Raw genomic sequence first — 27,888 nt, forward strand, 5'->3', positions numbered from 1 at the left:
TGCCTTCGACCAACTTGGATGGTTTTGATGCTTATTTTAAACAATATACTTGGACAAGCTATACAGCGATACAACATTTCTTCTTCATTTAATTTGACTTTAATTGCACGGCTCTCAATTAGAGAGACAACTATATCACAGTGAAAGAAGAAAAAGGGCAGGAGAGGAGATACAATGCTGATACGACTTCAAAGGAAATCACTCACAAGTCGAAGCGAAGGTTTTGCTTCTCCTCAAAAAAGTAGTCCAAGATGTACTTTCGAACAAAGTCTGGGTTCAAGGTGTTGTCTATCACTTCTGTTCTTCCAAACTGTGAAAATAGAAAGACGGATAGAGGTGGGTGGAGAAAAATGACGAAAGGAAAACAAAAAAACCCAATTTAATAAACAAATACATTTAGTGCTTTTTGTCGCCTTCCACTTTATTTGTTTCCCGCTTGTGATTTCTCTATGTCAGACTCTCACTTATCATGCATGCATGCACAGAGGCCTGATTGATGGAGGCACTTTCACACGCCGCTGCTTTGCAGAGGAAGACAGGGATGTGTTTCCTTGATCCTCGCTCCTCTTCCACATTAATTACAGCATGATAACTCACTCATCAACCCCACAGAGAGACCGAGATAAAGCAAGAGGAGATGAAAAGGTGTAGAAAGAGACGGAGAGAATCTACTTTGAGAGAAAAGAGAGGGATACAAAAAACAAAGAAGATTTATATAGAAAAAAAGCTAAAAGTGAAGTGGAGGGTTCCTACAGATAAAGAGGGAGGAGAGTGGGAGTGGGAAAAGAGTGGGAAGGGAGAGGGGGAGAAATGAAGAGATTAAGGCATCCTCATTAGTGGGATTTTCACTCCTGAAGTGCCAAGTGCAGGAAGTGATGCCAGAGAAACGGCCTGCAAAGATACAGCAATGCCAAATGCCTATACTGCACAGAAAGCCAATGAAGAGTTTCCAATATAAGAAACAATACATACATTATTCTTTGGAAGCTTCCTGGAATAACACTTTTTAATCAAGTACTCCAAATTAGAAGATTTCAGATGGTAGCAGTTGGTGAACACAAGGAGGAAGTCAACATACGGTATTGATATGGTTCCTCAATTCTTCCTTGACTAATTCTAAGACTTTGAATGGCTTATTTTAAAACTGTATCGCTCACAGAGAGCATTAAGTAGCCCAAGGTACTCAGTGTGATAATCATCTAGGAACATGAACCCACTGAGCAAAATATTAACCAAAATAATGATGCCTTGAATTTGACACAGGGCAACCACCAACTATCAAATCCAGCAAAGTATGGTGCAGCTTTTGCAGATGTGAAACCTGCACTTACTGTATAAGATGAAAAAAAAGCATTAAGCTCTAAAAACACACTCAAATTGTTAAATGCACTACAAACTATTAATAATATGCACGTTTTTGTTGCAAAAATGGCTCCTGTCCTCATTGCAAATGTCCTCATTGCAAATGATTAGTGTCTTCAGAGCGTTTGTATTAACTGATGGACACAGTCTAAAGGGGGTATTCAATTCTAGATGGGAATTTTATTGTTAAGCTTGAATTCCTAAAATGAATTTATGAAGAATGTCTCTACCTATTAATGGTTAAGCAGTCCGGAAATGCTGTCTTTTTATTTCACCATTGTGTTTGTGGTGCAAGGCAATATAGGGGCTTTTGCAGAGTTATACCTTTTGTGAATTGGACTGTGAGATATGACATATCATAATTTCATTCAGGGGGGACAGCTGATATTCCATCTTTGATTACTCATCAAATATAATTTCCCTACTGCACAGCATGTGCACATTTCTTTTTATTTCAAGAAAAGTAACAAACAACTCTTGATTCCAGTCATCAAGACTTGGTGAGATTTGAATTTGTTGTTTATCACAATTATCTTTATTAAATTAATCTTCATGTTATTCCTTCATTTATTTTGTTAAAACTGATGAAGTGGGAATTCAATTCAGGCACTAATTGGACTCAGAGTTTAGCCATTCTGTGTCTCTCTTGCAGTGTGCAATAAAGATGGATATCATACGACTGCACTAAAACAACAAGTGTGTTCCTGCCAAACATGGCCTGTTTTATTGGAAAGCTGCCAAACCTCCATTTAAATCAATGTCAAGTAAGTAATTTGCAAGTAAGAGTCGATGTTGTTGTTCCATAATGTGGACAGCAGGTACTGCACATTATAGGCGGATGTGTGTGGTAACCAATCAATACAGCAAAAGCAACACATACAATAGACTGTGGGCAATTAAGTCACCAAAGTGCTCTAAAACAACACACTTCTGTATTGTTACAGTGTTGAACTCCTCTCTGAACTTTTAAGGTTCTATTTTTCTCCGTGTGAACTCACTGACTGAACATCTAAATTTAACAGAGCGAGGGAGAACAGTAGAGAAAAGGACACTGATGTTCAATCTGTGAGCCACCCATTCTTTCGAAGAGACCCGGAGGTGTTGATGAGGCTGTGAGCACATGTTAGTAAAGAGGTGGGTGAAAGCGAAGATGAGCTCCATAATGTGATTTTCCCTGCTGAGTGGAAGAGACAATACCGTGCTGCGGAGTTCATTAGATACTGCTGGGCTGCTGGAGCTGTCTAATGAGAATCTGGTATGAAGTCCCTGACCCGCACCCTCAACACACACACACACACACACACACACACACACACACACACACACACACACACACACACACACACACACACACACACACACACACACACACACACACACACACACACACACACACACACACACACACACATGCAGAGCAGCTAACACATGGCAAATTGAACTCATCAGGCTAGCAACAACTACTGGGGACACCAGCAGCGTCTTATATTGCAATGTGAATGTCCCAAAACACAGACAAAGACATAAGAAACTCACCTACACACACACTGTAGGTGAATGGTGTAAAAATAAAGGCACCAACAGGAAATATCTAGTTCTTCATTATTTTGTGTGTTTTTGTGCCAAACTTGACAAAGATTTTATCATCTTTTCCCCTAGGACACAAACGAAACACCCCTGGGGATTTGTTCTGAATGAATGTCCTGTAGCTCTTTGGCCAGCAAGGATTTTCCTTCCCTTGAAGCATGTTAAGGAGACTGTAATATGTGTGCTGATATAATGAGCTTATAGTCCTTTGTTCTGACAGAGAGAGATTCGTGACGATAGTGTGGATTAGAGTGGACCAGAGCTGGACGATAATTCAATATTATAATTGTATTATCTTCCAATAGAATTCTCTAACGTTTGTAATATCATGATACACAATTACCTCGTATAAAAAAATATGCAAATGCCATCAACAATCTGGACTCCAGTTAAATCAATGTATTGCCTTGTAGAGACAGAGAACACCAACAGCACAGCATGTGACGTCAGAGACACATTAGACAGTGCGAAAAGATGAAAAGGTCAGCTGTGTCACATCTTAATGAAGCCACTGTTCCCACCATCAACCTCCTCTTGCTCTGTCTCTTCAGACAATCATTAAAAACATTTCTTTTAGAGTTTTCCTTTCCCACCTGATAACATGTTCAACTTGCTCCCATAGGAATGTCTACGAGATTGAGTGTATGTAAGTCGATTGTGATAAAAGTTAGCTAAATAATTAATGGTGGTAATAATACAATAATCAAGTGACAAGTAGGGTCATTTTCTCATAGACACATTTTGTATTCTTTTTGAAACCAGTCACCTCCTTCTGGCCATTGGAGAGAACCCATCATTTAGGTCATTTCTGCATTGGCTTTACTATTCCCAAAGGTTTTCTGCCCTATTTCGCTTTTGGTTTCATTCATTCTTCTGAATGCCAAAGCTTTAGAGACATATACAGTCTATTCAGGATAGGATGTGTCCTGAGTGAGCTTATTTTTTTGCCATTCACCCATATTTGACAGCCAGTAGTGTAGAAGGACAGTAATGTTTATAACTTGTTTGTAGACAGGTTTGTGTGTTCATCCAGGTCTGTTTTTCTTAGCATGCGCTTAGCATTTCGCTGAGTTTGTGGGAATAATAAAATGACAGAATAATAATTGTGGGTAATCTTCTTATACATAAGAAATTCGTCAATATATGAAGTATTATACACAAAAACGGATAAATTAAATGTCATATAGAGCTTGTTTTACCCCTTTAACAACCCTCACTGGTAACACTTTATTTTGATAGTCCATAGTTAACACTCTATAAGTCATCAGTTGACCTTCAACAACACTGTTTCAACAGACAACATGCATTTAACTAACTGCCAGTAGAATAGGTACATCTCAAGTGTTGATCTATAGATTTTACAAAAAGTGTCTGTTGACTGTCAACATGTTTTTTGCAACAAGTTATTAACCGATATTCAACCTTACTATCTGTAGATTGTGTCAACATCTTCAAAATTGACAATCAACAAAATCAATCTGTCAGTTGAAAGTCAACAGGGTCATGTCGACTATCTGTTGATCATCAACTAATGCTTAATGTAATCTTTAGTTGTCAACTCTAGATTAGTTGACGATCAACAGATAGTCAACTAAACTCTAAGGTTGCTTATCTGTTGATCTAATGCTTAATGTAATCTTTAGTTGACATCTTGACTCTCAACAGGTTATCAATAGATAGTCGACATGACCCTGTTGACTTTCAACTGACAGATTGATTTTGAGTACCTGTAGTTGATTGTCAATTTTGAAGATGTTGACACAATCTACAGACAGTAAGGTTGAATATTGGTTAATACGCTGTTGACATGCTACTAACTGTCAACTGATGACTTATAGAGTGTTAACTATGGACTATCAAAATAAAGTGTTACCCTTTCACTTTACACAGTTAAGCCCCTGCATATAGAATAAAATTCCCCGAGAAGAATTTGTTCTAACCTCATCTAGAGTAAAAAGCCTTACAGCACAGATGATCATGTGCAACCAAAATGTTGAAAACCACAGATGATTTGGTCCTGTGATCTTGTATACTGCAGAAAATATCAAGTAACGACCTCACAGAGAACAAATAGTGCATTTACATGACACACAACAAAAACTGATCGAGGTGTAAATCATTATCAAATGTGACCCAAACCTGAAGGGTACGCTGGAGGGTCCTGTCAGAAAATGTTATTAAGCAGTCACGGATGAGTCACCTTTTGGGCTTTGATTGTTCAGTCTGAGTTTTGGGAGATTTCTCATAACGTGGAGCCACATCAACACACAGCACCATTATTATGGCTGTCATAATTTATTTCCAGTGCTTCAAACATCAAGAAGAATATATAGTAAGAAAGTACATTAAAGTGAAAATGCTCATTATATGAATTATTTCTTGTTGATTGGATTAACATATTGTCTTATACTTGGTAGTTGTCTGCCAAAAAAAAAGTATATTTCGTAAGAAGTGCGAAAGAGAGTTTACTGATGTAAAGATCTTTACATACTGTATGTGTACGCCTATGCTTTAGGAATATACACATATGCTAACGCATTTTCACACATTCACAACATCATCCTTCTCAGTCCCTCAGATAGATTTCAGCAAAACCCACACAGCCATCTGCTTCGACTGGTAAACACACAATCAGGAGATGAGGGTCATCTGACTGTATGAATACACATGAATCCCAGTGCACGATGATCCATTAAACATCCACAGCAGGTCAGGACTGTATAAATAATATCTATAACAATTACAGAAGATGCATTGACAATTTGCATGGGGTGAATAAAGATGTCAAATATGGGGGCTGACATCCAATACAACCTCGCTGTTACGGGAATGCATAAGCATGCACATAATAATATTTTTGACTTTCACACACTCAAAGAGATATTTGAAGGGATACACAGAAAAAAAACAGCAGTTTAAAAAAAAAAAAAAATTGTTCAGAATTGCCATTATTTATTGATGCATGAAGGGTCATAGGCGAACAAAGCAAAAAATCCATCTCTGGATATTTATTATGATCTTTTTCATTCTCTACGTGTGAAATTGTTATCCCAGTTAAGAAAAAACCAGCAAGTACTTTCTGACCAGAACAATCGCTGCGCAGTGGCAGCATTTCACACTTTGTGACACTAAATCTATACGTAGTCTATCTATGTAGTGTCGCCACTCTCATTTATCAGAAATGTCACATTTTAATTTTCTCATCGTATAAGTGGAGAAAGACTAAAAGAAACATACCGTCTCACAATGCTTTCAGACTTCCCAACAGAAATCCTTAAAATATATAGATACATATTTTAAAAGGTTATTTCCTCAAACAGCTGGCCACTGTGGTTAATGGAAAACATTACGCAAAGCAAAATAAACTTTACAGTTTTCAACCCCCTAATCATAATGAATAAATGGATTGACAAAATCATGAAAAATTATAAATATTAAATATAGAAAACCTGTGAGATATGACCGAGAATTACGTCTCTGGGATCTGCAGGGACTTTATTTGGTAGGATGAGAATTAATAGACTCAAGACAAAAATGTGACTACGTATAAATGAATTGTAGATTTGGTTTTTATCGAGATTTGTTGACAAAACAAATGTTTAACAATTGAGTGAATAGTGAGTAAATGAAGGTAATATTAAGAAATAGAGAGGGAAAAGAGCAAAGTGTTCTGAATAAAGGCTCAGGTAATGTTTGGGTAAAGCCATCCCAGCATGTGTTTGGATCTCACAGCGTCAACATATTGATCATGACACTGTGAGGCTTCTTTGTTGGCTGAAGCCTCCAATTAGAGAATATTTCCCTGGTATCTTTGGACAACTGATGGCTGAACACCTTTTAATGAAGTGTTAAACCCGACTGCTGCATGCTCTCAGTCAAAGGAAACAATGAAAGAATTGAAATGTCTTCACACGACTCACAATCATAATAAACACACAGTGAGCACAGCGGGAACTTAATTGGACATAAGCAATTTCATTCTATTAGTGTGTGTTTGCGCATGCGTGTGCGTTTGGTTGTGTACACTCACCTCTCTCCACTGTTTGGTTTCAACACCTTGCGTATAGAGCACGCATACTGTAAAAAGGAACCAGATAGAGGCAGAAAGAAATGCAATATTGTGAATAAAAGGAGGGTTAAAGAGAAGGAAAAGGGGAGAGGGACAATCAGAGAAATGCAGTCAGATTCCAAATTGGAAATCTATGTGAGGGTTTTAGCTCCACTACAGTGAACAAACAACACAACAAAGATTTCCCAAATCACAGGGCAATATATCCCAAAAAATAACAGAGTGAGAAAAGGGGAAAAACAAAATTGGAGAAGGACAGAAGGCTGTACTTTTACAGATTAAAGTACCTGGACAGAAGAGCACAGACATTCAAACGGAGTGTATATTGTACTTACATGGATCCGACTTGGAGAATGTGTCTTTATCCAGCAGATTTCTGAAAAATGGAGGACAGAAACAGTAGTTACTCGTTGACAAAGTAAATCTTGTTTGTGCTGACATGTTGCTGTAAAGGAGGGCTGAGGTGATCAACTCAGGACCACTTTATTGTGGAATTGCACTTTACCCATGTGCATTTTGTCGTATACAGTCATAGTGCACTTAGTACCTTCGGCCGTTCCCCTTTCAGATATTTTAAGCCTCCACCAGGCTACCTATAAAACCTTGCAAATAGCTCAAGGTAATAGACGACAACACAGTAGTATGTGGCAGTGTAACCCAATTTAAAATTAAATCCAAGAGGGAGACAAATGATGGCCCACCACATAAATCTTTGAAAGTGCGGTTCTTTCTTCAGCCTCGGATCATTTGTTCACGTTACGAGTTTATTTTGGCTTCTCAAGTAGGTAATAATAAGTCCCTAGAACAACAAGGTAGTATAGTACTTTAAGGAACGTTCAAACGTTCGTAATAGTACCTCTATTTTAAAGATAGTGCACAGATAGGTGTGTTCAATCATTCTGGCTTATTAGACTCATGCTGAGTTCGAAGTTTGGTGGTGTGTGGTTGGGTAGGATATCACAAATCCTTTAGATTAAAAGTAAAAAACTGTTCATCTATAGAAACTCCTCTGTCTGAAACAAGAGTCCAGTCTGCTCTGATTGGTTAGCTGGCTGGCTCTGTTGTGATTGGTCAACCGCTTCGATGTGCTGTGTGTGGGAGAAAAACGTCCTCTGGAGGGAACTCAGGGATTTCCGCCTTTGCAGACCATTTACATGCACAAAAGAATACCACACTACAGGAAAGAGAAACCCCCAAAATGATATAATAAGGCCTCTTTAAAATATCTTAACTTTCTGTTTAAGGTATGCTTAATCCAGCAAAGTGTGTGTGTAACGGGACCATGGGCGCGGGAAGGGGGGTGCTGAGGGCGCTGCAGCACCCCCTAGCGGCAGGCAGGGGGTGCGGAGCTCCCCTGTCTGAATTATTATTTGACGGTTATTGCTGCTCCCGCTGTGCATAATCTGTGTAATATGTAGCCAATAAATTCCACATTGTTGGTAAAATGATATTTTGGCCTGCCCCGAATGTTTTTTCTGTAGCCCCGGACAATTCTACCTCAATAATATAATACATTAACCGTGCTTTACGTGAACCTCATCAAGACGGCAGAACTGTAATTTCCCGTGTTCAGTGAATGCAACAGAGGCAAGACACCAGACCAATCAGAGAGTTGGATGGAAATAAAAGTGTGCTTGTGTCATTCAAGCTCGCGGCTCTGTGTGTGTGCGGAAATAGCGCATTTAGTGTGTGTGAGAGAGGGGGAGAGAGAGAGGGACCGGTGCCAGCAGCAGGGACCGTGTTGTTAGCATCTGGTTAGCTAGCTGCACTAACGGACATACGGAGCTGTTTGTTCCACAACAAGCTGGAGGAGAGCTCTCCTCTCAGACTGAGAGGCTCAGGTGAGCTAAAGGACTCTCTGAGTGTTTAGATAGTTAACTTTAGTCTAAGTTATCTCAGTGGGTCTCAAACGGTTTGGTCAAAAATTATTCAAAATATTATTTCCGCGGCACACCTTCATATGATCATGATAGTTATAAAAAAAAAATAAGAGAATAAAGGAAAAACAATTATGAAATACTATATGGCAGTAAAACAAGAATACAGTTTGAAAGGGGAGTGATTTGTAAAATATCCATAAAGAAAAAGAACATCTGCTTACAGTTGTGTTTCATCTGGGTGTTGAGAGATGTATCCATCGATCTCTTAATGTTGCTCTCAAAGGGCACCAGATTGATGCTTTTAACTTCAATATTTAAAAAAAATCTTCCCCCCGGGCATCCCCCCGGACCCCCCTAAAGGAGGTGAGGTCCGCTCCCCACTCGTAAAAAATAGCACTTTACCCCTGCCGTGAGCTGATTATCGAGCCTTCATTGTAACAGTCGCGGGTTTACTGTGTGTTTGCGTGTGGGGAGTTTTTTTGTGCGTGCTCTACTCCGTAATAGTGTTCACTGGAGTCCAGCACCTCAGCACCCCCACTCAAAATACCTTCCCGCGCCTCTGAACGGGACAGTCAGAACTACCCTGCGTTTAGGTTCACAAGCCATATTATGCTGTAAAGTAAAAAGCCAAACTTAACTACAGTACTATGATATGTACTCTTAAGTTATGGAAAACTTTCAAAGCAAGTTTAAATCAATATACCCATTTGGTTTAATCTATAAGTCTCTTGTGCCACTTTAATATAGTTTGACAGAAATAAGAACATAGATCAAATTCTGTATGTCTACGATATTAGAGAGCACTCAAACTTCAAACCACAGTCATAAAGTGCCTGTGTTGCATGTTCAATTGGGTTTGTAATGGGCAAAAACATACTTACTTATTTATAGATTTACTGACTGCAAAATCATCTGGCTAGCACAGCACAGACAATTGTTGGGTTTGGTAACACGTACAATAGCTGCCTGATTACTAACATTTCTGCTTCTAAATTGAAAACATATTTCTTTCTCAGCTCTCCAAACTTACACCACACATCATTATTCTGTGAAAGCATTCAGTGTGACCCTAACTCATCATGTTAATGTCAAAATAATAAGGTTTGATCTAAGAATTAGACTTTTTTACACTGTGGTTTTGAGGCCAATAGCCTACATGTAATGAGTGCCCTTTATTCCCAGACTAATTGTTAAATTAATAAATGGTATAATCATTTGCAAGTTAATGTCTTGTCTTTGAAGTAATCATTTTGGAAAGTACGGGCATCAAAGAGCACATTTTAAATGAATCCTCTGAACCCGAAGCTAGATTATTGCCGGCTGCATTGATTCGCAGCAAAGGTTGGAGACAGAAAATTATAGGCTTGTGCAATGCGAGGAGAAAGAGCAAAAAGGTCATTTTCGAGAGTCTCTTTCAAACTGTGTGCTTCTCCGCCCATCCGTCACACTCCAGCATCCATTCTCCGTCACCTTATCTGTGAAGTGCTTTTTTCCCAAGCTACTTTCTCTAAATGCTTTTATGCGCAATATGAAAAAAGGGTGAATGGACGAGACAAAAAGACTGGCTTAACCGTGTTATCCACACGTCTTTTTATAGTATATCATAAGGTCACATGGTTAGATGAAAATCATCTATAAAGTATTTTGATTGGTGCTTTTTAAATCAAACTATTTAACATATAATTTACTGAAGTTGTGTTTGAAAATGTGCACATGAATCTGTATTCTGAGTGAAATGACTGTGGGCTATAGATGCTATATTTTTCTCACTAGTCAATCAGAGTGGGCTTTTTCGGAGGGGGCCTCAAAGAGACCGTAGAGAGTTTCAGACAGAGGGTCAACACGGTCATGCATACAGAATAAGAAAATAATGTATTTTTTTGAACATCAAAGCATGTAAACATGTTCTTCTAGAAACCCAAAATATACGTTTGAACCTGAAATAAGCATGATATGTCTTCTTTAACTTATATCTTTTTTCTTATTGCCTTTAGATCTTCTGATATTTTATGTCGAAACAAAGAAAGCCTTCATTATATCGCTTTTCCTTACATGCCATACAGACATCAAAGACTTGTGGGCTCAGAGGTTTACAGTAGATAAGTCTTTTATCTTAGAAAACTCTTCACATGTACTCCTGACATCGAGATTGTGAGATGTCTTGAATTTTAAATTAAGTCCAAGTAAATACCAGACACTTGAAGGTGTTCTTTGGATTCAAGGTTTATAGACACAGTGCCTGAACACAATAAAGATTTAAAAGATGTTGTACATTTCAGTCGGAGCCTTCATCAATATGTGGAATTAAATACATATGAAAAGGCACGGTTGTATTTATGAATGACACGTGTAACACTTAACATAAACAAATATTTATTTAGCTAGCAAATCCATCCATTTTAAGTCTTATCTATTCTAACTGACAAGGCAAATAAAGTATGTTCATACCAAATCACGAGCAAATGAATTGCATGTATTACAGGAGTGCATGTAATCCCAACCTGGTACCCAATATTCAATTGTTCACCCAATGACTTTATACCAATACTGTAAATGTACCACCCCTCTCTTTCTTGGTCCCTAACTTAATCTATCAACCTCTGCTGTGTTTCGAGTGTCTGTGTTATACCTCCATGAAGTTTCCTTGACCTTTTCATTATGTGTGCCAGAGGCTACTGTGTACCCTCCACTATTACCTTCTCTGTGTTCCTCTCGCTCGCTCAGTCTCTACAGTGACATGAGAGCCCTCACTTCAGATGCCAAAGCCCGCTGGCATCTCTTGATTCTTGTTGCTGTTTCTTTCTCATTTCATTTTCCTTTGCAATCTTTCTGTAATAAATCTTCAGCTGTGTTCTTTCATCTACCTCAGCGTATTTTGATATTTCCTCTGCTTCCATTTATTTCTTCTTCCCTCGCTTTTGAAGCTCTTGAGCGAGTTTTATTTTTGCAATAACTGGGGAAAGGAGAAAACGTTTAATCCTGATATCTCATGTTTCATCTCGCATTTAAAGTTACAAAGTGAGTACTGACTGATATTCTGTGATTTCAATTTAAAGGAACACAGTTCAAAGTGCTGGGCAAAAGAGCCTTGTATTACAATCTGATCTAAATTAAGATGAAAAACTGATTTTGCGATACTGAAAGAAGATAGCTAATTTCAAAAGTATTTTCATCCCTGTCAAAAACAATTCTCAGCCACAAATCCAGTCGGAAAAAATAGGTTTCAAACATCGTGATGCAGCAATCCCTTTTTATTTATTCTCTATTGTCATAGTTTAAGTGTGAATCCTCAATTAAATACACCAATAATCATTACAAGTATTGTAGACTGTCGTGGCGTACTATGATTACTTAAACTATGAGACAGTGAATGAGTGCTGATGCGGGCGTCAAAATTACCCACTAAGAACTAATTAGATTTGATCCAAATTCTTTATTAAATCCTCCAAATCAATTAAATTATATTCTTAGCAGATGCATGATGAAGCAAATTAGATACTTCATCTTAAAACAGTGTAGAGTGGAACATTAATTTGTTCCTGTCTTTTAAAAGAGAGAATCGTAAAGGCTTTCAATAGGTTGTTATATTTCTTACTTACCACAATGATACATTCCTCCTAATTATAAAGACAGTGTGGGAGTCTACACCTGACCTTTTATTTATTCTATTTTTACTTTAAGTACTGTGAGCTCTGAGTGGATCGGATTGGTTTCAAATTGCTTGTCATCACAAATTAGAAATAGCCAAAGCCAGGGGACGTTGACACCAAGTGTTACATTTTCTTGTGTCTATAGAATAATCATGTTATATCAACTGAAAAACTTCAAGTTAATTAAAGATACTACATGGAGCGGCTCCTGATAAGATGCTAAAATTAGAGATTTGAGTCCTACTGTAGTTATGACACAATACATACGTACAAGTATATGGTCACAGAAAGCCATTAGTTCTAGCGTTACTAATTATTGTATTCATATTTTGAAGCAGGACTTAGAGGGAAAATGTATCATCTCTTATATTTCAAATATAGTGACATAGTTTCAATCATTTTATTATATTATAATACTATTGTACTTGGACTATTCTCTTAGTAAAAGAGGTGGTTGTACTTAACATCAGAAACTCAAGCTTCAAGTGTATTGTTATGGAAGTCTTGACACTGATTTACAGCACGTTTCACTTGTTAGCAGAACAGCATTAATCACCGTGGGCACTTAACATTTGCATTTGTCTGGAACTGTGTGAGTGCTGTATTTGTGCATGCATAGACATCATCACCCAAGCATGCAAACATCCAAACAATTCTTGTAGCTTTCCTTCCCTCCCTTTCAACCTCTCTTTCCTAATTTATTTAATGTGTTCCCTGCACAATGTTCCAAAATGAATCAGGCCATAATGTCATCCACCACTGCCTCCTCTCTGCTTTGTCTTTTCCACCTCCTGTTGATTGGCTTCCTTTGTATTATTTCTTTATTGTTATCACCAATATCTGTTTTGTTAAACGTAGCCTCACATTGCTTTATTCCCTGCGCCACTACTCTTTATTTTCCACCATTCGCTCAGTCAAGGCATTTCTTTTTTAGGTGTGATCCAGTTGTGATTCGAGTTGGCAATTATGTTCCGGAGATCATGGGTTCAACACCCCCAAAACTGCTGATGGTGTGAATGTATGAGAAAATGTGTTTTATCATCTTTGAAAAATTCATTATTGAATCAAACGTTTTCACTCATGATTCAAACTGTGTAGTATTGATGTGATAAAAGAGGTTTTGGAAACAACGTCGCTCTCATGCTGCAGCTAAGGCAACGTCAATGTATTTTAGTGGTTCAGACTAGGGCTGCTCGATTATGGCAAAAATCATAATCTCGATTATTTGGGCCAATAATTGTAATTGCGATTATTCATTGACTTTGAAAACATCAATTTATTGGAGAAAAAAAAATGTGAACAGTATGTTTTTAAAAGTTGATTACCCTGAACTTTAAGTATAATTAACTATTATAACTAATTATAATTAAAATATAACTGCAAAACCAAAAAGAAAAAAAAAAATTATTGAGCAGCCCTAGTTCAGAACCTCTTGTTATCCTACGAAAACATTTCAGGTCCACAGTAACTTTATTTCAGGGCCAATATATTTTTGATCTCATAACAAGAAGATACAGTGGGGCAAAAAAGTATTTAGTCAGCCACCAATTGTGCAAGTTCTCTCACTTAAAAAGATGAGAGAGGTCTGTAATTTTCATCCTCAACTATGAGAGACAAAATGAGAAAAAAAAATCACATTGTCTGATTTTTAAAGAATTTATTTGCAAATTATGGTGGAAAATGAGTATTTGGTCAATAACAAAAGTTCATCTCAATACTTTGTGATATACCCTTTATTGGCAATGACAGAGGTCAAACGTTTTCTGTAAGTCTTCACAAGGTTTTCACACACTGTTGCTGCTATTGTGGCCCATTCCTCCATGCAGATCTGCTCTAGAGCAGTGATGTTTTGGGGCTGTCGCTGGGCAACACGGACTTTCAACTCCCTCCAAAGATTTTCTATGGGGCTGAGATCTGGAGACTGGCTAGGCCACTCCAGGACCTTGAAATGCTTCTTACGAAGCCACTCCTTTGTTGCCCGGGCGGTGTGTTTGGGATCATTGTCATGCTGAAAGACCCAGCTACGTTTCATCTTCAATCCCCTTGCTGATGGAAGGAGGTTGTCACTCAAAATCTCACGATACATGGCCCCATTCATTCTTTCCTTTACACGGATCAGTCGTCCTGGTCCCTTTGCAGAAAAACAGCCCCAAAGCATGATGCTTCCACCCCCATGTTTCACAGTAGGTATGGTGTTCTTTGGATGCAACTCAGCATTCTTTCTCCTCCAAACACGTCTAGTTGAGTTTTACCAAAAAGTTGTATTTTGGTTTCATCTGACCATATGACATTCTCCCAATCCTCTTCTTGATCATCTAAATCAGGCATCCTCAAAGTCCGGACTCCGGTCCGGATCCGGACCGAACGACAACTGTCTCTGGACTTTGAGCGAAATTATACTTTTCATATGTATTATCTGTATTATCTGTGTTATTTTTGAGACAACGCAACGAGTCAAAATTCTCCGTTGTGTACAAACAGCGCTCTATCTGTCTGTCTGTCTGTGTGTGTCTGTGTGTGTCTGTCAACGCATTGGTCCAATCACATTCAGCATCCCGTCAGCCTTTTTCCCCCCCCCACCAACAGTCTGCGAATCAGAGGCACAGTAGGGCGGGTCTTCACGGAATGCGGGTGGGAAAAATGTGTGTTTAAAAAAAAAAAAGTCAGAGCGAGAGTTAACAGCTCATCTAGTTGCATCTGTACTGTAGCTAGAAGCCTAGTTTCACCTACCGGGGACCCCGGGGCGGCATGGGGTGGCAACTGCTACCCTAAAAATAGGCCTTGCCACCCCAGCTGCCACCCCAGTTGGCAGCTTTGTTTTGAAAGAAAAGTTGTGGCTCATCGGACATTTATGAGAGAACGTCTCTAATGTCCGAGTGCAAGTGAATGCAGCACAAGACACACGTCTTGTAACGCACGTCAACCCATGGCGCGAGCGTTGAAATATGATTGGCGGCGATTTCATTTGAACGGTACGGCGCAAAACGAGAAGCATTCGGACCATAGACTGATTCGGACCCAAGTACTGAAGGAATGAGGTATTTGCGGTCTACAATGACAGAGAAGAGACTGTCAAGTTTGGCTGTACTCAGCATTGAATCAAAACGCACTAAAGCTTTGGATCTTACTAATTTTGTGAGGCGTTTTGCTGAACAAAATGGTAATCGCCGCATTCAGCTGTAATAGACATGATGCTCTGCTCACGGGATGAGCATACAAAACTGTTAAGATGATGACCTTACGTGTTTTTTCTTTGTGGGGGTCTGCCCCCAAAAAACTGTTCTAAGTCCTGAGAAAGTCAAATAAGACGGTGTGTAAAACTACACTGCCCAGTCAAAAAAAAGTGACCACTAGGCCAGTAGGTAAGGACTTTCCACTCGATAATAACTGAAGTATAAAATAATGCATGACTGAAGTGATGGAGACCATGTTTGAAGGCAAACAAAAAGAGGAAATGACAGGTCAAATAAAGCAAAGAGGTCAAATAAAGCAAATCCCCCTCTCAGATTCCACAGCAACCAGAAGAACATACTGGCTGGTGATTTGATTAATCAGCTTTGTGATGGAATACAAAATGCACAGTGCATTTCCTTAGCTGTGGATGAGTCCACTGGCACCACTGACAATGCTCAGTTGCTGGTGTTTGTGAGTTTTTATGATGAGGCAAAGGGGGAGTTTGTTGAAGATGTGTTGGGCCTGACGAACCTCAGTGGACACACAAGGGGGCAAGACATTTATAAAGCAATAATGGGAATGCTGAATGAAAGAGGGTGCGGCTGCCTTTATTCATAACTGTGCAGCTCTGCAACTCTGAGAGATCAAGCACAGACGCAATAACAATGAAAACTGCTGCATACAGATTATTTTTGTTTTTGCAACCTCGTGTTAAGAATCTTGTTGCAATTGTTTAAAATGTTGAATGACCTTAATAATCGGACCTTTGTCTTATTAAAAACATTTTTGTTGGACCTTTAACATTTGTATTTGAGTACCCCTGATCTAAATGCTCTCTAGCAAACTTCAGACGGGCCTGGACATGTACTGGCTTAAGCAGGGGGACACGTCTGGCACTGCAAGATTTGAGTCCCTGGTGGCGTAGTGTGTTGGTGTTTCTTCACACCAAGCTGCTTACCCATTGCAGATTCAGTCTTCCCAGCCTGGTGCAGGTCTACAATTTTGTTCCTGGTGTCCTTTGACAGCTCTTTGGTCTTGGCCATAGTGGAGTTTGGAGTGTGACTGTTTGAGGTTGTGGACAGGTGTCTTTTATACTGATAACGAGTTTGAACAGGTGCCATTAATACAGTTAACAAGTGGAGGACAGAGGAGGCTCTTAAAGAAGAAGTTACAGGTCTGTGAGAGCCAGAAATCTTGTTTGTTTGTTGGTGACCAAATACTTATTTTCCACCATAATTTGCAAATAAAGTCTTTAAAAATCAGACAATGTGATTTTCTGGATTTCTTTTTCTCATTTTGTCTCTCATAGTTGAGGTATACCTAGGATGAAAATTACAGGCCTCTCTCATTTTTTTAAGTGGGAGAACTTGCACAATTGGTGGCTGACTAAATACTTTTTTGCCCCACTGTATATTGTATAGTCGGTGTGTGAAGAAGGCCAGGGTAAGCCAGATATATAGAGTATTTCTGGAAAGCTAAGAGGGTCTGACACTCTGTAAACAATGTTGCCATTTGGTTATCAATTGTTGAGGTGTTGAATACCTACAATGGTTTAGTCCTCTGGGAGTGGTCATTTATTCAGGAAGATAATTGGTAAGGAAGGTTGATCAATACTTTGAACCCAATAACCTTGACATGATATTCTTGTGGAGCATGATAGATGAGCCGCCTATGTAACAATGATATGTATTTACTATTTAGTGCCTGGAGGTAATAGATGTGCCTTAAATTCAGTTATTCAGACCCCTGATCCCATCCTATTGTTAAATATGGTCTTATATTGTGTAGTTTAAGTTTTGTCCACCGTTTTCTGTGTTCATTTGGTGCATTTTATTGAATCATTGACATACTGTATGTTATTGTGTTACATTTCACACATGAAAAATAATGTTATTATAATGTCTACCATCACAGTGTTTGATGTTCTTAAAAACAAATATCAAAATGAGAGCCAATCAAAAAACACTTTATAATTACATCTCATTGTAATTACAAAATTACTTATTTACTATGAAGGGGACATTTTCTGCTGCAGATGCATAATTAAAAGCATTGTGTGGCATTACATTATTAAAAGCTTCTACTTTCTGATGTGTTCACCTTTATGACCTCAGACTAAACCAAGTTGAATGCCACTTAATTGCAAGTGCATGGCAATGAAAGCCTGAAAATATAAAGACACATATATTTGTATTCTCTATTAGTATCACATGTGTTCAAATTGAATAGAGGACTTGATGTATCAGTGCAGTGGAGATTAACATTATAATTAATATACAGCTGTTGTAGTATAGGTAACGTTGACTACTGTAATGGTGTCTTACTAAAACATCTCTTAGAAAGCAGATAATTCAGAAAGATGATGCCTGAAGCTTCACTAAACACAAGGAAAGTGGATTACATCACTCCAGATCTTTACACCGGCATCCTGTCTGTCAAATAATTGATTTCAAAAATACTGCTGCTGGTTTATAAATCATTGAATGGCTTGGGGCCAAAATACATTTCTGCTCTCCTGCTTCATTATGAACCATCCAGATCCCTCAGGTATTCTGGGACGGGTCTGCTTTCTGTCCCCAGAGTGAGAACTAAACATGGAGAAGCAGCGTTCAGTTATTATGCTCCAAACATCTGGAACAAACTGCCAGAATCCTGCAGGTCCACTGCAACTCTGACTACTTATAAATCCAGGCTGAAGACTTTTCTTTCTGCTGCTGCTTTTATGTGAACTTTTCATATCTGACACTGCAATGTATTTGATATATTAGCATGTTTTATGTTTACTTTTGTTGTGTTTTTAAATGCCATTTTATAATGTGTTTCTGCTTCACTATTTCTTAATGCTTTTAATATTTTTCCTGTTTATAAAGCACTTTGAGTTGCGTTGTGTTGAAAGGTGCTACTGTATATAAATAAACGTGCTTTCAACCTTGCTTTCAACCCCCTCAATGTTTTCTTGTGGAGGCAACATCCCTGGAGTATAATTCCTACTTGGCCATTATTTTAATGTTGGCTTTTATATGAGATACAAAAGTTGAGCAAAAAAATTAACAAGCCAATATAATGGCACCCAAGGTGTTGGGAGTGAATGATGAAACACAACTGAATTATTTATAGCTGCTCTACAACCATCTATGTACAGTATACACTCAGAGATGTGTATAAGATATTCAACCAGGAAGTGGGCCAGAAGCACGGCAAAAGGCTGCATTATCCGAGGCTTCAAACGCCAGCGCCCGGCTCAACCTATCCGTCTCCTGAAACAAAAGCTCATCAAAGTGATTATTTTATTACCCTGAGTCAAGTGAATCCCCCAGCAAGTGCCTTCCCACACACCAGCCCCAAGTCAACAATAGTCCTGCCCTGAATTATGAAGTCAACCCAAAACTTCATCTAATGAGGTTCCCATCTACAACAATATGAAGCCACACCAGACTTGGTTTTAAAGAGTTTATGTCTTCAGGGTTGCAGGTAATTATTGTAAAAATACAGTCCTCTTTTAATAATATGGGAAATCCCCTGATCCTTACTACAAAGCTTTAAAGACACATAGATCACAAAATGTTTCATCAATCCGAAAAGATCGCTCCGACGTGTCACCACGATGATGAAAACGATTTAGCCTTACTGTAAATATGAATAAGATTAAACTCTCACATAAGGCATCAACAAAACTGATAAATTGTATATGACATACATACTTGTCAACAAACTTGCATTAGGTGTTACATAATCCATTTCAAAGGGAATGGAAATACCGAGGGGGTTTCAAACTAACTTCCTGAAACACAACTTCCCTTATGTAAATGAGGTTATGAAAAGATTTGAGAAATGTGGAGGCAGCGGGGGCAGGGTGTGCGTATGTATGTCTCTGTGCACAAGGGAATTTTGAAATCAAGAGAGCAGGAGTGTAAAAGAAAATCAAATGAAAGAACAAGAAAAGAAAAGCAGGAATGTGTGTCAGAGAATGTGTGAGGGACTTGGAACGTTGGGGGGGGGGAAATAAAGTCCTCAGAGGTTATATCAGAAATAGACTGAGTACAACGGAGTTCCTCTTGCACCAGGAGAAGAAACAAGTTCCTGTTAGACTTTATTTGCAGAGATCTGACACAAACCACAGTAATTAGATAGCCCCTTTCCTCTAACCTACGGGAGGGAGGGCTCCTCCTCAGCTCTCCTAGCTGTGCGCTGAGAAAGAGAGCGATAAATAATTAGGGATCAGTGGTTTTTGAAGAGGCGTTTCAAAACATGGCAATTGAGCTGAGGAGATTCTTGACTTGGAATAGAGCACAAGTCAGCATAAACAGGCTGCCACAGGCTAATAAGAAAAAGCTTCAATGAGGACTCCTCACTAACACTGCTCACTTGTAAATTGAGTCTGGATGCATGATTTTAAGTTCAAAAATAATTTGGAAAAGCTCTTTTAAAATGATGTTTACTAGTACATCTTTATACAAGGAAATGAGCAGCAATTCATAAATAGTTCTCTCATAGCACGTGAGTCCAAACTATAGTACTGGCAGTGCTTTGATGTTGAATCGATCGCATTCCAGATGCATTCATTTACACTGTATTGCTTCTGTTATGCATGGTTAGTTTAACTGCTACGGCTGGTGTAGAGTTTAACCAGGTCTGAATGCGTGTCTTACGGAAGCCTATATCCGAAATAGTTGAGGGTAGGAACGAAAATGGCGCGGTAGACAGAGAGCTTTGCCTTCTGGCTCAGCTCCCTTTTCGTCACAACGGTGCGGTAAAGCGACTGCAGTACCGCTCCCGCTGCTCCGATTCTCCGGCCCATCTCACGCTCCATTGTTCCCTCACTCGAGAACAAGACCCCGAGATACTTGAACTCCTTCACTTGGGGTAAGGACTCATTCCCTACTTGGAGTGGACAGTCCATCGGTTTCCTGCTTAGAACCATGGCCTCAGATATGGAGGTGCTGATCCTCATCCCAGCCGCTTCACACTCGGTTGCGAACCGATCCAGTGAGTGCTGAAGGTCGCAGACCGATGAAACCATCAGAACCACATCATCTGCAAAAAGCAGTGGTGCAATCCTTAGTCCACCAAACTGCAGACCCCTCCCCCACGACTACGCCTCCGATCCATGTATATTACAAACAGGATTGGGGACAAAGCACAGCCCTGGCGGAGGCCAACCCTCACCGGAAATGGGTCCGACTTATTGCCGAGGACCCGGACACAGCTCTCGCTTTGGGAGTACAGAGATTGGATGGCCCTGAGTAGAGACCCCCTCACCCCATATTCCCGCAGCACCTCCCACAGTAACTCCCTGGGAACCCGGTCATATGCCTTCTCCAAGTCTACAAAACACATGTAGAATGGATAAGCATACTCCCAGGCCCCTCCAGGATCCTTGCGAGAGTAAAAAGCTGATCCGTCGTTCCACGACCAGGACGGAATCCGCATTGTTCCTCCTCAATCTGAGGTTCGACAATCGGCCTGACCCTCCTTTTGAGTACCTTAGAGTAAACTTTCCCGGGTAGGCTGAGTAGTGTGATGCCTCTGTAATTGGCACACACCCTCAGATCCCCCTTTTTAAAAAGGGGAACCACCACCCCGGTCTGCCACTCCTTTGGTGCTTTTTCCGACTTCCACGCAACGTTGATGAGACGTGTCAACCATGACAGTCCCTCAACACCCAGAGCCTTCAGCATTTCTGGGCGGATCTCATCCACCCCCGGGGCTTTGCCACTGTGGAGTTGTTTGACGACCTCAGTGACCTCCCCCCGGGGGATTGGTGTTGATCCCCCGTCATACTCCAGCTCTGCCTCTAACATAGAGGGCGGAGTTGTCGGGTTCAGGAGTTCCTCAAATTGTTCCTTCCAACGCCCTAACACTCCATCAGTTGAGGTCAACAACGTCCCATCCTTACTGTACACAGCTTGGATGGTTCCCTGCTTCCCCCTCCTGAGGGGTCGGATAGTTTTCCAGAACAACTTTGGTGCCGCCCGAAAGTCCTTTTCCATGTCTTCTCCGAACTTCTCCCACACCCGCTGCTTTGCCTCGGCCACGGCTGAGGCTGCTGCCCTTCGTGTCTGTCGGTACCTTGCCACTGGCTCTGGAGTCCCCCGGGACAACAAATCCCTGAAGGCCTCCTTCTTCAGTCGGACGGCTTCCCTGACCACCGGTGTCCACCAGGAGGTTCGAGGGTTGCCGCCCCTTGAGGCACCTAGGACCTTGAGACCACAGCTCCCCGCCGCGGCTTCGGCAATAGAGGCTTTGAACACCGACCACTCTGGTTCAATGTCCCCAACCTCCACAGGAATGCCCGAAAAGCTCCGCCGGAGGTGTGAGTTGAAGGCCTCCTGAACCTGGGCCTCCTCCAGACGTTCCCAGTTCACCCGAACTACACGTTTGGGCTTACCAGGTCTATCCAGAGGCTTCCCCCGCCACTCGACCCAACTCACCACCAGATGGTGATCAGTTGACAACTCCGCCCCTCTCTTTACCCGAGTGTCCAAAACATACGGCCTCAGGTCCGATGATATGAAATCGATCATGGACCTTCTGCCTAGGGTGCTCTGGTACCACGTACACTGATGAGCATCCTTATGTTCGAACATGGTGTTTGTTATGGCCAATCCATGACTAGCACAGAAGTCCAGTAACAAACCACCACTCCGGTTCAGATCAGGGGGGCCGTTCCTCCCAATCACGCCCCTCCAAATTTCTCCATCATTGCCCACATGTGCGTTGAAGTCTCCCAGCAAGATTAAAGAGTCCCCTTCAGGAGCCCCATACAGGACTCTTCCCAGTGTCTCCAAGAAGGCCGTATACTCTGAATTGCTGTTGGGTGCATAAGCACACACAACAGTCAGAGTTTTCTCCCCCATAACCCGCAGGCGTAGGGAGGCGACCCTCTCGTCCACTGGGGTAAACTCCAACAACGAAGCACCCAACCGGGGACTTGTGAGTATCCCCACACCCGCCCGGCGCCTCACACCTTGAGCAACTCCGGAGAAGAATAGAGTCCAACCCCTATCCAGAAGTAAGATTCCAGAGCCGACACTGTGCGTAGAGGTGAGCTGGCAGCGCACCCAACCCCATCGCTGTTTCCCGTAGGTGGTGGGCCCGTGGGACGGATAAGCGGAGGTGTTGCCCACGTTGCCTTTTCGGGCTGTGCCCGGCCGGGCTCCGTGGCAAGCCCGGCCACCAGACGCTTGCCGACGAGTCTTCCTATTTGCCATGGGAGACCCTACCAGGAACCCAAGGTTCCAGACAACACACCCCCCAGGTTCATCAGAGCACACAAACCTCTCTACCACGGTAAGGTGCTGGTTCTTCAGAGAGGTTTTATTTTGTATTTACCTCTTGTCTTTCATTTCAGGCCCTGTTTCTTCCTCCCCTTGTGTGTTTTCCCCGCCATCATCAGTTTCTGCCCCGCCCCTGATTGTTTCCACCTGTTCCCACTCACCCACTCATGTTTAAATAGTCCTGTCTCTCCCCTGTCCTGTGTCAGTTTGTATTGTTTGTTTCCCCGAATGGTCGTGCCAAGCCTCAGCTCAGAAAGGATCGCTTTTCACTCATGTCCTGTTTTGTTCTTTTGTTTATTTTGTTGGCTTACGTTTTCATTAAGTCCCTTTTTTTTTACGTTAGGTGGTGAGTTATTTCCACCACCTACTCTGTTAAGAGGGATTACCTGAACTGTAAAATAAATATAAATGTTTTTATATTCAAGACTTTGTCTCTGGGTCATGCATTTGGGTTCATCAGTTTGTGTCGAGGTCCTGACATTGTGCATGCATACAGTGAAGGTGAAAGGTTCCCATTGAGGGTGTGTTTTCCGGGTGCAGAAAAGTCAACTGGTGGGTGTAGAATGAATCTATACTGTATTCATACGGCACTCAGCTTGACCTATTGCTTGCACTCAATGAAGCACAACTCAAGACTGGAGGTTGCTGTGTTCTTATTTTCTGAAGAGGAAGAGGACACAGAACTAGGTATTTATCACTTACAGAACTTAACATTTAATGTAATGGAGACAGGTGTTGCAAAACCGTTTCACAAGAAGAAAAAAAGCTATTTTACCGGCATAGCATAGCGGAGATATGGAAGAAGATAGATTTCCCTCTGGAGTTTGTGGATACCAAAAGAAGGAGAGAGGATACTGGACTTGTGAGACGACATATGCATGATGATGTAGCTATTTAACTGCTGGATGTGTACAAGAGCATGTGTTTGCTGATAAGTTTAGCATATTCAACTTTTAAACATAATGATATCTCAATGTATTTACAGATAACCATAAAAACACATGAACCTCTTTATTACCTCCACCAGTAATCACAATATTATGTTTTTGATACTATTTATTTTTACTATTTACTTTTCTGATGTACACACAAAGGAGATATCCATACTCCATTATTCTTTAAATATGTTTTCTGTTGAACAGATCCCAAGGTTATATAACCCTTTCAAATAAATGTTGTAAAGAAATAGCATGACAGTGGAACTAAAAAAGAAAAAGGAAATCTGTTTTTATCCACTACAACCCTGAGGTTTTGTTAATATGAGCTTTTCATGCAGAAATGACAATTCGTCACTAAGCAAAAGCAGAAAGAGGCAGAGGCCTTTTACTCAAGGCCATTTAAACTAGGAAGGGTGTAAGAAGAAGACTATACTTACACTCCCGTAAAAGCTTTGCCAGAAACTAAAGGAAGAAGACGGTTGGATGGTAGCAGTGGGTGACGGAGGAAGGGACAAGTTAATGAGGAATTAGGAGGGGAAAACATGGTAAATAAAACAAGATGTAAGCTTAGAGAGCGGAGTCGTAGTGGAAGATGTAAAAAGAGGGAGCAGACAGAGGGGAAGGGAGAAACGAGACAATAGGAAGCAATAGAGGAAAGTGTGGAGGTGGTATAAGGACGGTAATCTGTTTATAGGAGTGGGAGAGGAGCGTTGGGAAAAGCATTATGCAGCACCGCATTATTAAAGCTTCACTGGCCCTTCATCCCTGTCTCTCATCTTATCGCTGTGTGGTCATTTGTACTTTTATTACTTGGCTGCCTTATTATTTTGCTGAAAACAAAAATTCATAATTATCAGTGACATAAAGTTTATAATAATTGGGAAAAACTCATATAAAATGAGGTTTTCTAGTACATCTTTCTACGAGGACATGAGAAGCAGCTATTCATAAATAAGCCTCTCTGCATGGCGTCAATCATGTGAGTCCAAACTATAGTACTGGCATTGCTTTAATGTTGGATCGATGGTAGAACCGAGCAGGATCGTTTTTCCCACTAGCTGCTGAATAATTCAGGCCAGGAATTCCTCTGGGGAGATTCCTGCACAGCCTGCCAGACAGACACAGCTTTGCTGCATGGTAGGGAGGCTCGGGATAATCACACAATTCCCAACAGTGTTGATAGTTCCACAACCGAGTCAACAAAGGTCAGGTACAGTAACAGGCAGCATTACAAACTCCATGGTTAGGACCATTACAACTGCAGTTTATTGGTCACTTGTAGATAGCTTTACCGTCCTTTTGTGAGTTGCAGACTGTGATGTTTCTGCTTCGAAGGTGTCATGTAAAAATGTCTGATGCTCTCACACATCAAAAATCTGTTTTTATCTTAAAGGTGAATCAGGAAATTGACTGTTTGTGTTCCTGGATGATTACTTGCTCCCATCTTTTATAATCTGAATGTGCAACAAATAATGTTATTTGTATAAATATATATGAGTCAGCCATCACATTAACTTTGAAGAGATTCTGATCTGAATTTAAGTTCAACAACTTGATTGATTAACCAGAGAGTTGTATGGTAATGTTGAGCCACACGTTTAAAGAAGGTTTTTCTTAAACATCTACAATACTGTCCATAATCAACCTCCAATTTGCTATTTTTTCTTGATACATGCACTTAATTAAATGTCTGAAAATGCATTAAATGTTTTTTGGCAGCATTTTATCCAACATCTGCATAAAGGCATTTAAAGTTTTTAATTTGTGTTATTCTACATTTGGACACGTAGATTTCCCTTTTTACTCTAAATGTATATTGGTTGCATACAATAACAATGCAAATCTGTATCGTTATATTGGCCATGAAAAGAACATACCTGTCAAACCTGAACACTGCGTGACCCTCCTCGACTGAGTCATTTCCAGCTCTCTCCCATACATTTATGCTAGAAGTGAACTCAGCAAAATTCTTGAGATGAGAAGCAAAATGGAAATGTAAGTGAGTTCATACTTTAAAGATAATACCCGAAGAGAAAAAGTTTTGAAACTGTTTCAAAGTAGGTCAGTGTAAAATGTGTGATTGTTTCAGCGAAATGGGTCACTGAGGATGTCGTTGTCAGATGTCCCTCTGCCTGCTGCTAGGACATGCTTCTTTAGCTAAAAAGATACTAACTCGCACAAAAACATTGGCTGAAATCTTTCACTCACACTACCAACACATAGATATCTGGAATAAATGTAAAACTGAGAGTTTTCAGCTGTGCTAGGAGCTTTGCGAGGCTGTACTCAGATACAGTTGTGCTTTGGGCTTAATGCTAATTTCACAATGCTAAAATGCCGACTATGGATATGATGATATTTAACAGTCATATGCTTTATTTTTCTTATTCTGCTTATTAGCACATAACACAATATACTGCTATACAGTAGATAATGTTTTGGACTGCTTGAGATTCTGACATTTAACTCGCAAGGGATCGCCAACATTATCCCAATTCATCATGTAAGGAGTAAATGTCTCTTCATTATTTCAATGTTGCTAAAATTGTTGACAGATTTCATTCTGGAACAAACTGGTGGAAGGAGCGCCTGCCATGGCATCCCCAAAGCGACGCTGTTATCATGGCTAAAAACGGCACAAATCCCCAAATGAGTTGCTAAAGTTGCAAAAAAGACTAGTCAAAATAAATGCTGGTGACTGTCAAAAAAAATATTAATACGGGTTTCAGCCAATACTTTAAAAAAATGTGCTAGCATTAAAGTGAGGGTGTGGCTCAGTGAATTAGTGCGCTGAACCTCGAATAAGATGATAGCAAGTTCGAGTCCCACTGCAGTCAGCATGTCGTTGTGTCCCTGGGCAAGACACTTCACCCCAAATTGATCCTGTGGGGATTTCCCAAAGTACTGAATGTATGTAAGTATGTATGTACTACTCCTAGGAGAGAACTCAATCATGTGTCATTCACGACAAGAGGCTGACTGGGCCACAGTTTGTAAAACTGGCATTACAAATGAGGCCAGCATCGGACTGCTCATTTATTTCGTCACACACAAAAAATAATATAAAAGTTAGATTGATTTTATTGCCTGAATGCATTTTGACTTTTTTTGTGGATTGTCAAGAAATCAAGTTTTATATTTTCAGTATGCTTTTGCAAATGACTTTTCATCTCAATTTACTCTGGTTTGACAAATGAAGCCACTGCATTGATGGCTCAAATGACAACTGTTCTTGGTACACCTTTTGTTAAGGAGCTCAGAGACTTTGTTGATGATCTGCAATGGTTCTGCTCATTGGCTCAGATGCTAATGAGCGAGAAGTACTGGCATTACCTTGAGCAAGATCATTAGCTGAGGAGTAGCACGTACTTTTTCTAATTTAAAACACAGCAGACTCAAATGTCCATCCCCATGCCAGAAAATGATCTTTAATTAAACAGGATATCATTGCACTAAAACATGGGCATGAATAAAATAAATTTCTTGATTAACAATCATTGAGTGAATACAACTTTTGAAACTCTTGAGACAAATGAGCTCCACCATCGATGAAAAGTGTCCGATCATTATAATTTGTTTTAATTGGTTAAAACAAATGAGTTCATTGCATCCCATTATCATGCATGGCTATAGTGTGTGTGTGGTCTAATGAGGATGAAAGAGCCTTATCTTTCTGAATGCCAGGGGCCTGGGAGTGCCAGGTCACAGCTGTCCACAGCTGTGACCTCACCTTCCTGACTGACTCACCTTCCTGACCTACCTTCCTGACTCACCTTCCTCAAAAGTTCTGACTGAGAGCAATTAAGCTCTCATTACTCCATCATATATATATGTGTATACCGAGGGCAGCTGCTTCAACCACTTCACAGTGGAAGCATTTCCCTGAGCTAACAGGTGCTCATGCATCAGTGTTGTTCTTCACATCATACTGATGCTTAGAGTGTTATTGCA

General features: G+C 40.3%; 1 protein-coding gene across 1 annotated transcript in view; it reads right to left on the reverse strand.

The window, feature by feature from the left end:
• Nucleotides 1-27,888, reverse strand: part of cpne5b (copine Vb) — a 114,240-nt gene that overhangs the window by 76,250 nt on the left and 10,102 nt on the right. Inside the window, exons 2-4 of the mRNA XM_079681343.1 lie at nucleotides 7,354-7,394; nucleotides 6,980-7,026; nucleotides 207-310 (exon numbers count right to left, since the gene is read on the reverse strand). Coding sequence (XP_079537469.1) covers nucleotides 207-310; nucleotides 6,980-7,026; nucleotides 7,354-7,394 — 192 coding nt within the window. The remainder of the gene's footprint in view (nucleotides 1-206; nucleotides 311-6,979; nucleotides 7,027-7,353; nucleotides 7,395-27,888) is intronic.

This window comes from Notothenia rossii (genome assembly GCF_949606895.1).
Source record: "Notothenia rossii genome assembly, chromosome: 5".
NCBI lineage: Eukaryota > Metazoa > Chordata > Actinopteri > Perciformes > Nototheniidae > Notothenia > Notothenia rossii.